At 40.1% G+C, this 12,190-nt stretch overlaps 1 protein-coding gene across 2 annotated transcripts in view; it reads left to right on the top strand.

Moving 5' to 3' along the window:
* LOC139054224 (GPI ethanolamine phosphate transferase 1-like) overlaps positions 1-11,455 on the top strand; it is a 77,088-nt gene extending 65,633 nt beyond the window's left edge. For both annotated transcript variants that reach the window (XM_070530908.1, XM_070530907.1), the window contains exons 18-25: positions 709-817; positions 3,368-3,470; positions 6,333-6,420; positions 6,507-6,605; positions 6,707-6,762; positions 9,534-9,609; positions 10,472-10,588; positions 10,875-11,455. In XM_070530908.1, coding sequence (XP_070387009.1) covers positions 709-817; positions 3,368-3,470; positions 6,333-6,420; positions 6,507-6,605; positions 6,707-6,762; positions 9,534-9,609; positions 10,472-10,588; positions 10,875-11,054 — 828 coding nt within the window. In that variant the 3' untranslated portion in view covers positions 11,055-11,455. The remainder of the gene's footprint in view (positions 1-708; positions 818-3,367; positions 3,471-6,332; positions 6,421-6,506; positions 6,606-6,706; positions 6,763-9,533; positions 9,610-10,471; positions 10,589-10,874) is intronic.
* Positions 11,456-12,190: the final 735 nt, after the last annotated feature.

The following is a 12,190-nucleotide window of genomic DNA, read 5'->3' as shown; positions in this document are numbered from 1 at the left end:
TTGATACGTGGATGGCACTATAAAAAACAGAGGGAAAAAGGGGGTGCTCTTCTGCTAACTGTGCTGGCATCCCCACCGTGCCTGTATTAGTTGAAAATGGCAGCTTACGGCATTTCATTGGCTGCCGATAGCTGATAAGACAGTTACGTGCACAATGACTTACAGCGAGTCACTTTTTTTTTCAGTCATGCTATGTTTTTTTTTTAGAGCACAGCTCTTAGGCGCCTGGTCCTGTGTTTAGCGTAAGGTATCTTCATGGTATACCCCCATAGTACCTCCTGTATATCTAATGGAGCGCACCGTGTCATGTGTTCCAGACAGACGGACAGATTTCCCAGGGAAGTAGTTCTCGAATGCTTACGCTTCAAAACAGTGTTGCTGTTTGCCACGCTTCCGTGCACAAATTTATCAGTAACCGCAATATAAAACAGCTTTATCAGTGTGCACATCCGATGCAAAGTAAGAGATGCATAGGGAGAATGCCAACGGTTGTTAGAACAGCATCCTCCTTTCCACTTTGTATCTGACTGTGGCCACTACATATCGCCCATAGCAGGGTTCAAGGCTATCTGACATGCGCTCCTGTGTTCCCACTCATATTGCTCTCAACAGTACCTAAATAATGTAATAAGCAACAACTTTCAATATTACCAGTTCTTTCAAGAAGCAATATTGAACCCTGTAAAGTAGACTCTTTTTCTCTTTCAGATTGTGTTGATTTGGGTGGCCATTGCAATTGTGAGAAGCACTGCAGATAGCATTGAGCGCAAAGAGGGACTCCCATTATTCAACCAAATACTGTCATGGCTTCTGCTGAGTATGTGAATGGTTTTACAGCCATGTGGGTATATGTTATGTGAAAAGCAGTTGTATTGATAAACAAGTTGTAAAAACCATATGGATGGCATCATGCACATGAATGTGCATGCCTAACTGCTGCTTCGGATTTTTAAGACAAGAATTCCGAGTGCTGTACTGTGGCTATTAAGGACAGGCTGAGTGACCTAGAATAGGCATCCGAGGCATCATGTGAGGCCTGTGGCAGTGGGCTGTAGCTCATTGTGTTCTTAAGTGTTTGAAGTATTTAAGTGATGTATGCTTTGATGGGACTTATTATTGCAGCTAAAACATTTTATTATGTGCTGGCAGTCTCAATCACGTTTTGAGAAACAAAGTTCTCTATGCAGATGCCGCAAACTCTATATTGTCACCGCTCATATCAATATGAGTACTAGGCAGTCATTATTCATTGTATATTGCCAGATCTGCCACTTAACTGAGATTGGCTTACAGACCTATTAGATATCAGACACATTTCAGTTAGTTAATTAGAACAGCATTCCAATGAAAACAGCATCACATGAAGGAAGAATCCATACAGGACAAAGGCACTGTACTCACAACTCAAATGTTAAAGCAGAAGTGCAATGGGTGCATGTACAAAATATGAAACTGTGAATACACAGCCCATTACTCTGTGGGCAGACTAGAATTTTCTAGCTTGTATATTTGCAGCATGCTGGGGTATCCTTTGTGTGTTGCCATCTTCATTACACTTGTGGCATGACGAATATTAACCACTTTGCCAAGTTTACGCCTTGTTTCAATTTGTCATGGGTTACCTTGATAACCTAGTTAGCGTATCATTTCATGTATGTTGCCCTTCACATAAAAAAAGAAAAGCCATGATATCCTAAGCACCATTTTCAGCGGTCAGTTGCATGCATACAATGACAGTGCTGCCCCCTTAGGCACGCTACAGATGAACAAAACATGCTAGTATTACTCTCTTTGTAGAAATTACTGGTAGTATGGTAGGTGGTAGAATTACTGGTAGCTTGGTAGTATTGCTGGCTTGGCACAAGAAAGGCAAGACACTCAGGCAGTCAGAGTCCTGTAGCCTTCATTTATTCATACCGCTAGCTTCTAACATGTATTATTTCACTTGCCTTTTTCTTGTGTTTTCCTTTACTATTAGTTCAGATGTTTTAATTTTTATGTGTTTGAGCTGTATGCCCTTTATGTGCATTGTGCCCCCATACACAGTGTCTCTCGAGGCCTGCAAGGTATTTTTAAATAAATAAACAAATAAATCTACGCTGGTGCCGGTTACTACATTCATGCTAGTAATTTGCTTGGTTGCAGTATGCTGCATATCTAAAAATCCTTAGTGATCTGTGATACAATGACTTCCACAGATCAATCATCAGTGTCAGGAACCATAGTAAAGAATGAGCTTGCAGCATTATAGGGAACCAATGGCTAGGCTTTTTACTGCAGCCACCACCAAAAGTAGGCATTTTCTCTCTTCTGCACTACCAGGTTGGGCCATCAATAAAATTTATCTGCTCACAACACAGTTGAGTACTTTGTTCTCAAAGTGCATAGTCCAGAATTTGCACCAACTTTCTAAAAATGTCTCCACCTTTCTGTTTGGTGCTCCCCAAAAAAAGAAAAACAAGAAATGTGCTATGGGAGGGACAACTGCTTCTGGTGCGAGTTGATAATTCATACTGTATGAAGATGTGATAAAAGCTACGGAAGTGGATGGGAAAACAGTGCCGTGGTAGCTCAATTGGTAGAGCATCGCATGCGAAACGCGAAGGTTGTGGGTTCGGTTTCCACCTGTGGCAAGTTGTTTTTTCATCCATTTTAATTTATCGTTTCTTTATTTCATTTATTAAGCACAAGTAATTTCCCCTATGTTGTCCTTGGTGTCAGTGTTTGTTGGCTTCTTATGATAGGACTGTTAGTAGGGCACACGTAGAGACGCTTAGAGATGGTAGTGGAACTAGTAATTAAAGTTTATTGCATTTCATGTGTTCATGTAAGTAGGTATCTCATAAAGAAGTTCACTATCTTCTTGCTGATGTTAGGAAATATAAATTATTTGGGCGACAAAATAGATTGTGCAGCGATACACATTGGACCTTCCTTCATTGGTTATGGGTTTTGCCTTGATAATCTCTCACGTGAATTTACCTTTGTGTGAGCTGATTATGATGCACTTTGAAAAGAGTGCAACACATCTACAGTCATGGCAATGTACTGTCTCTGTAACACATAAAGCTTTATAGCATTTCATCTGTTTATCTGCATTGTTGTTACTACATGAAGAAATATGCTTCTCAAACTTAGTGGTAACCTAAAGAGCATCGCATAGTTTTGCGATGATGTACAGTTGCTAACTGTGCTCCCGTATTTATAGTAAAAATTCAGCTTGTAGAGCAGTGCTTCTTCTCTCACTACTCCACATTGTCCAAGTTTCTTTGTGCACTGATTATGTTGGGTAGGTATCAGTAGAAACCACTGTTCTTGTTTGCAAATATTAAACTACTCTCCTCACTTCTGCTTGTCTACCTTGCAGTTTTTTCCCCAGTATTGTGCCTCTTCTCAACTACAAGTCTCTTGAACCGGCTGCAAAACCTAACTTTGTCATTGCTGGTTCCATTTCTTCTGATGTGCATCTTGTATCCTTTTTTATAGAGCATTGAGGCTGGTGCGTAGTGCATTCAGGAAAGGTTATGCAAATGAGCGTGGCTGGCTTATACAGTGGGCTCCTCCTAACGTGAAACTGTTAGAGTTGAATTTTTAGGTATGAAGAAGTGTGAAAATGTTATTGGTTTCCCATATTCCAAATGGAAAAAATATCCACTTAACATAAAACACTAATTTGGTTAAGCTGAACTTCCGCAGCTGCAACTGATGTCTGCTATCTGGTGCAGCAAGAGACCTGGATCAACACTCTTGGAGGAGATGACTCTGATAGCTACACGAGTTCCAGTGGACATAAACAATTACACCAGTGTCAAAGATGATGTGGAAGCTTCTAGAACTGATACCATAGAAACAATAATTGAGGAGGTCCTTGAGGTGCCTGTGCTGGCTGGTAATTATAGTGATGACAGAGCCCAAGAGCCACAAGAACCTCCCGCATCCACACGTAGTGCCGTGATAATACCCTAAATACTTCAGTGCATTTCCTCATCACGACAGCTCTGAAGAAAGTTGCGCAAGCTAGGTGAAATGTTAGCTTTTGTAACATTGCACAGATTTTCACTGCATGAGCAAGCAACGATTCTTCCAATAGTTTGAGTAACAGTCCATAAAACAATACCTTCTATCAAATCCAAGAAATGTCTGTTTTTATGTCTTTCCTTTGGCTTTTGTATTATACCGCCGATATGAGGTTGTTGCAACTCGAGGTAGCGTTTAGGCCAGGAATCCTAAAGGCACAGGGATGAGTACTTCCAAGAGTAGGAGCGAAAGAAAAGGGGTTTCTGTTACATTATTTACACTGGCTCCAGAAATGTAATCCCACTCCATGAGAACCACTTCAAATGTCTGAACTCACTGCATGTTTGAGCACACATGAGAACACGTCAGGACACAACTCTGCAGATGTCGGGACACACTACTGCACCAAAGGTGTCCGCTTTTAAAACAGTTCATTTCCCTAGGTGACTAGACAGTGAAATCTGATGGCTATGTCTCGGCCAATCACAATCGTCGAATCGTTTGCAAAATCCCTCCCATGACGTTGCACCGTTCCGCAGGACTCTGCTTCCAACGTTTCACGATCTCCCCCGCATTTGAGGCAACCACTTGGCAATCTGGGAATCTGACGTCGACGCCGTTCCCAAGGGAGACGTTGGCCCCTTGCATCAATTAGTGGGCTCTGCATGACGGTCAGCTTGCAGCGGCCTGGGAAGCCTGGCCTTCACGGTGGTTACCGCGTCTACAGAATCCGGTGGTCATTCTCAACGTAAAGGGAGCTTCTTTGTTGACCCGTCAACAGTAAGTGGCAGGGCTGCATTGACATCTGAGCGGGCACTGATGGATGAGGCTTCCTCATGGGAAGCACCTAAGGAATACCCTTTTCAGTTTCGAGACATGACAGGGTGCACCAGTGATATACTTGTATTTCGAATTTTGGCAGTCCCTTTGAGTTCGTCCTAATGGAAGTCTTGTGTACATTAATCAATTCATTTTAAAATGGCAACACTTTTGTTCTTGTCACCTTGTCATTTACTTCGTTTCTTACTGCGAACAGTAGTTATGAGGCTAGGAAATGGGCCATGCATGTTTGTTCATGCATTTGTTTTTTCATTTGTCCCGCTTTGGTTCAGGCATGCGGAATGTGACATAAAAAATAATTTATATAAATCAACCTGGGATCAAAACCGTGATCATGCAGCTTCAAGCCAATCATTCCAATCACTACATCACGGCAGCTTTGCACAAGTGAACAGATAACAGTTGCATTGGATGCTGATAGATGCTAATAATTTTCCATCAGACTCATCTCGTTCTCTACATCATAGAATTGATTGAGATGCAATGCATGAAATGTTGGTGCATGTGCATTGTGGTGTGCTCTTCCTTTGCTCCACTTTCATTTGTATACATCCTTTCTGCTCATGGTTTCTGCAGTATCTGCTGTGTAATGAAGCAAATATGCAAAAGAAATGTGTGAAGAAATGTGCTACCTCAAAAGGGCTCAAACTGGGTATGTTTTGAATGTGCTGCTTGCCATTGGATGATACTGCAGATAATGCACTTCTGCTTCTGCTTACAAGCCGTATGCTTCTTCAGATTGTGGGGGAGCCTCTTGGCGTTGTCTAGGAGTTTGTCTAGTAGCTTCTTGGAATTCTTCAGGTGGCACTGAGTATCTCAGTACTGGGGTGTTCTTTTCAAGGTCACATGGAATTCTCTAAACATATTAAGTAGTTGGGGTGCTCATAGTTGCCATTGTCAGTAATTTAGAAGAGAATTAGAATCAAAGTCTGAAGATATGTTTTTTCATGTACCTATGAGAAAATAGCTTTTATAGTTGTCTCATGCTGCACATTACATGGGAAACGAAGAAACAACATGGAGGTACAAAAGTGCGAATTACGAACTGTTTTATTGACTCTGAATTGGCACCAACTAGCTCCATTTCTTCCATTGCTCAATGAGAATGTAGCTTATGCCTCATGGCTGAGCTGGGCAGTATTTGTAGAAAGCACTTATCAAACTCCCCAACTTATACCTATTCAATTAAATATGCTGTTGCTGCAACTTTGCCACTACCCTTCAATTTCTTGATCCAGCTATTGTCATCCAATTTGATGCTTTTGCCAGTGTCAGCCAATTGAAGGCTATTGTTGATTTCACGTATATGTAATGTTGGTGATGCAGCATTCTTGCACTGTAATCATGCTTTTGTTTGCTTGTGTGTTCTTGTATATGCTTTAAATGGCTGTTCTTGTAAAAACTTCGTGCTTTATATTGTTAGTATATTTTGCATTGAATTCATTGCGCAACTATAGACCTTGATTTTACAACAGCTACGAAAGCTTGTTCCTTATGGCGTTATGCTTTGTGATGTTCCTCTGGATCTGTATTGAACATCAGCTTTCAGGTTCTACACTGAGGGTATGTATATGGACAACAAATCACTCATAATTAAAAGTATTTATCTGGAAAAAAATTTATTTGCCTCCTTGCTCTCATTCTTGCAGCTACAAGACATGACTTTTGAGTCTCAAGATGCTTTGTCACAAACAAAGGCTGTGACATATCACATACGAATTGATGATATCAGAAAGGCCTACTTCTTTGTATCCTTTTGTGTAGCCAAGTAGAATGTCTTGCTTCTGTTACTTTGATTTGATTGCTTTGATACTTGTACCCCCTGTTAACAAACTGAACTATCATCCAGATTTTCTTTATGCTTGTTGCATTCTATGGCACTGGAAACATCGCCAGTCTTAACAGGTGAGTTCCTAATCAGCTTGACTATAGCAGAGCTTTAGGATCAGTGGCAGGTGTACAGTATAAAATGTGAAGACGTGGTTCCATATAAGCTCATGTATGAGTTATGTGAGGATCAAGGTGCCTTCCTGCATGTGTTCACAGCTATTTCAAGCTAGGTCTCCAGGAACCACCAAGCAGGTGGGGGTAAACATGGCTAGCACACCATAGCTATTTGCATTGAGCTTGGCAAATGGGTGTCAACGCATGCGAGCTGAGGATTATACGCGGAAGCACCTTGATCTGCACAGGTAATGGGATATAGGGCATATGATGCTCCTAGATTTATGGAAGACTTCTGTGGCTGTACACCAAGACAAAGAATAAAAGGAAACAAAAGAATCTTAAAGGGAGCGTGTAAAATACACCATACTTTATTAAATGGGATTGAGGTGCTGTTATTGATGGTACTAACTTTTCACCATCTGAACCAACTTTATTGCCACTGTTCAATAGCTCAGCTTGTAGAACACTCCAGAAAATGAAAGCTTGCTGAAATTCCTGTGCTTTGCTTTTAATTTTAAAACAGGAAAGCAAGTTCAAGTTGTTTTGAAATTTCCTGATTTCCCCCAGAGAAGGTCTCCTTTGCGTGTGGTGGAAAAAATGGATATAAATAGTCATGTGTCCATACCTTTTTGAGATTATTAGTAATACCGTATATATACTGACTCCACTCATGTAAGAGTCATACCCGCAACTTGGCAGCCAAAGATTGGAAGAAAAAAAAACAGAAGTGGAAAAAAAGAATTTGAAGACACCGACCGGACAACTGAAGAGAGTGTCGCTGCAGCCTGTGTGCATTATCTTGAATTCTGATTATGTAGCTTTCGCTGTCTTTAGACATCATTGCAAAAAGCTTTGATGTTACAGCTATATCTAACGCCACAGAAGGCACTGAGGATAAGTGTAATTATGAGTGTGCTGCCAAGACGAACCTCCGGTCACAGCGACAGCAGTGAGGACTACACGAGCACCAGCTTTGTGGTGTGCACGCTTGAACTCACAAATGCAGTATAGATACAAAAGCGCTCACTCTTTTTGCACAAAGGAATCACTGTTATTATGCACAGCCAGAAAAATTGTACCAAAATGGCCCACCCCCATGCACCTCGTCAAGATTACAAAAAAAAAAAGTGCAGCTCTGAAGCACATACACAAGTATATACAATGTCTTCCTTTCTTATTATAGAGCTGTCCTCTTGTATTATAAGTGCTTTTGCACTCTAGATTGAGTACTCGTTGCCATGATCCCAAGGCTAAAACTGAAAGCTGGCTTTGAATTTGCATCAAAGGAGGTTTACACACTTAAGGAAATCAATAATTGGCTGAATAGAGCCTATAGAAGTCACGGACAAGAATCAACACTTTATTGGACACCTAACTGGAGAAAGGAGCAGCACAGTTGGATGGGTTGCAGATGCACTCAGCATAATAAACAACAAGGCTCATGTTACACCTGCAGGAGGCCATCTGCAAGTAGGGAGAATTAAGAAGCACTCATTTTATCCAGCTTTATTATTAAAATGTAAACCTGCATGTAGTTTCATTGTTCACAAAACTGCTGTGTGACTGGCTGCTCGAGCCATTTTGCGTGTATTCGTGGGCTTCTTTCACGCACGGAAAAACACTTTTATGTAGCACGTATTGAGGAACAGAAAGCTGTATCGAGAGTTCTTTATGTTGCTCTAAAATTTTCGCATTGACACTTTTAATGTAATTGTTATATTTGAGAACCTGATTAATTAATTAAGACTAATTCTCCAATTAGGTGTAATGAAGAAATAGTTTAAGTATCCCCAAGCGACGGCATACAACATTACGTTTGTTCTTTCCAGCTACATGGCACTCGCATATTGTTAAACTCTGGCGTAAAGTTAGCCGGGACACCCTGTATATGAGTTACTATTCAAGCATGGGTGTGAGAAATATGGGAGAGAACACCGAATTCGCTTTTAAGCAAGGATTACTTGTGATGTGTAGACTTAAACTTGACCATGTGACATGCAACAAGTAATTGTCAAACCTTTAGTCTTATTGAGCACTATTATGTGGTGCATGTTTGTTTAGCCACTAGGACATCTTGAAAGTAATTTGTCGTCGAGAGGGTACATGAATGAAGTTACTGCAGCTTTTAGGTAAATAAATAAGCCAAAAGGCATAACCCTGAAGTTCTCTAAACTGCATTTGCTATATGAGCTCATCAGTGTACTATCTTATATGCTTTGAATACTGTACTAATTGTGTTCACTGGTGGCCTCATGTAGAAGAAACTTCAGTCTATAATTGGTAAATGTTTCTTATTGTGTTGTTCATTATAAAGTCATGGTTTATGGAAGCATTGCATTTTTGTCTACCTTTGTACTGGTTGTAACAGTTTGCTGATATGTCATAATGGAGGCATAAAACCAGTGATATGTTTAATTGAGCTTGAGTGTACAATGCAGTTAAGTTTTCAACCGTAGATTTTTCTCATAGAAGTTAATTAAATTAATTTATTTTGATGCACATATTTATATGCAATGAACAGGACATTAACAGTATGCGCCTTTTATGTAGGTGCCTTTTATGTAGGTGCTCTTTGTTAATATTCATGTCAAATTTATCTCCTTTGCTGTGTGTGCAGGTATGTTTAGTATATAACTTAAAATATAGCCTTATTGCATCTTAGTCATGGCATAGTTTCAGATACAAATGCACTTTTATTGCTGCTTTTACATAGATTTCTTTCGTTACAGCTTTTCCATCTCAAGCTTCTACTGTTTCATGACAGTATTTCGACCATTCACAATGGCTGCCATCTTGCTCATCAAGGTTCTATGAATTTTCTTTCTCAGAGGCAGTATCATTATAGTGCTGTTAGGGTTTTTTATATATATATATATACAGGTACTGTGTATTTTCAGAACTTCTGCAATGTATACATAACTTAGCAGAATCTCACTATTAACAGATCACCACAATTTCTCAATATAGCCATTACGCCAAGTATGGCCGTGGTCTTGGTCACAATATTGTCCTAAGGTTGCAGTGTTTCAAACAGGGAGGCCAAGGCACCATTGCTACAGCCCACCCAACCACTGAGTGACTGCTCTTTGGTAAAAAGCAAATAGTTTCCAACCAATTGTTTGGATGACTGCTTCTTTGGGCGTGCTTCTTGGCGGCACTGTCATTCACATTTCTTGGTGGCACTGACATGCACAGAAGGAGGTGTATAGCCATTGTACAAAGGCTACCTAAATTACAGGCTACCCATGACGCTCCATCTAAGTTTTGGTCGTAGTTCATGCATTCCACTTCACTAATGTAGCTGCCATGTGCCATTTTGTTTGCTGGCAAGCCAAAGCACTGTGATTTTATGTATGTAAACTGAGCACCAAACACATCATGCTGTAACTTTGGATATTTGACTCTGACTGCCACAAGAATGTCATTTTATATCAACTATCAATTTCCTGCAATCATTAGGTTCCCATTTCCATACACTAGGGGCAGAAAACCTGAAATTGCGCTGCCCTAGACAGCCACATTTGACTGCCTTGAAAGCCTGCTGTAGTCCTTTCTGATTAGTCTCCTGAGGAAATAGTGAGCCAATGAAGGGAAATGTGTCATTTCTTTGGCCAGGATCCTATTTCTTGAACAATTCTTTAATGTATTTTTTTCCCCCTCTGTACAGGTTTTGATCCCATTACTTATAGTGAGCTGTGCATTTCGGGCCCTTCTACAGTCAATTAAGGTATCGAACACGGCTCTCTTCCTTCTAGTCGTCGTCTTGTCAGACTTCACAGCATTGGTAAGCACTGTTAGTATGCTCCCATTTCTTTTTTGCAAACAACATAGTGTGTCCCTGTTTTCAATGAAAGGCTGTTGGTAGCAAATATTTTAAGCTTTCTAGTTTGGTTTTTATCACTGCATGCCTTGTTGCCAAGTGAACATTTGTTGCCTTGTGGGGATAGCATAAGGCATTGTTGTAAGACTTTGCCTATGTTAATAGACTGGCCTTGTGTCCTTCATATTATGCTACTGCCAATAGCATGCCACTTCATCTTTTTATTCTCTGTATTCTTTTTTTTTTTCAGCACTTCTTTTTTCTTATCAAAGACAGTGGCAGTTGGCTTGACATAGGCATGTCAATCAGCCATTATCTGCTTGCCATGGGAATGATCATCTTCACAGCAGTGTTTCATGGCCTTGCCTGGTTTATGACCACATTCTCACTGGAGTGCTCTGGACATGAGTTAAAGCGTCATCTTTTGTGACATATTCCAAGCTTAGTATTTTACAAGCACTTTGGCTCTGTCACTTATGGCCAAGAAGTTTGATATTACTGCCTCACATTCCTTAAAGCAGCCGTATTCAATCTCTGTAGTATATTATAGTTATTGGTGAAATTTCAGTTGTTTAGGATAGTTAGTTATTGACACATTTTTTTAATTTACTTAAGCTGCCTCCTGTACTGGTGAAGTCTGTTTTCTCTGTTTAGTATATGCATTACAAATAGTCTTGACCATATAGTCTTTTATTTATTCATACCTGAACCTCAGTGCAAGTTCATTCACATTGGGCACTCATCATCTGTGAGCAAGATTATTTTTGAACCTTTGTTTACTGCATATATCTAATTTGATGCCAAGAAAATAAAAAGCACAGTTTCTTTTGATCTCATTTCATGTCACTCACATCTACCATTAATTTTGCTGAGCCATAGGACATAAACTGTAAGGCTTGTTTCGTACCAATCTAATGGATTCTGCCTTAGAACTGGTCTCATTAAGTCTTGTACATTTTCTCAGATACATGTCCCAACATCATATGAATTAGTCTGAGTATTAAATGAACTGGTTCCAGAGGACACCTCTGTCATTCATTTGTGGGGCTGGTGCTTCTTTTCACTTAGTTGCAAGTCATTTGCTGCATTGGATGGTAAAGATATATGGCACGGAAGAGGTTGTACTGTGTTGTGGCTGAGCACTGTGATAGGTTGCTGATACTCATTGCAGTGCTGTAACACTGTAAAACTCTTCATGACTGATTACGCTGTGAAATCCTGGAACCAAGATGCCCCTTTGGCAAAGGCTAATTCAAAACTTGGCAGTCCATCAACTGTCACATACCTGCCTACCAGTTTTGTGCTCATTGTATTGTATTAAAGGGTTTTACTAAATAAATTAGCTTAACGCACTACTTTATACAAGGGGCTAATGGCAGCTACACCGCCTCTGAAGACTATCTTATTTTTAATGGACCACTAAGCGTATGCATGAGACCTTCCTGTTCATTTGATAAAATATGAAACTGTGCATGATATTGAAGCTTAAGGGGTCACCTAATGTTCGCAATAATCATTGTACAAGTTAAAATGTTTGTCACTGCTTGTATTCTTCAGTGAAAAGAT

This window comes from Dermacentor albipictus, chromosome 1, assembly GCF_038994185.2.
Source record: "Dermacentor albipictus isolate Rhodes 1998 colony chromosome 1, USDA_Dalb.pri_finalv2, whole genome shotgun sequence".
NCBI lineage: Eukaryota > Metazoa > Arthropoda > Arachnida > Ixodida > Ixodidae > Dermacentor > Dermacentor albipictus.
The sequence above is the reverse complement of the archived record's forward strand: the minus strand, read 5'-3'. Positions and strand labels throughout refer to the sequence as shown.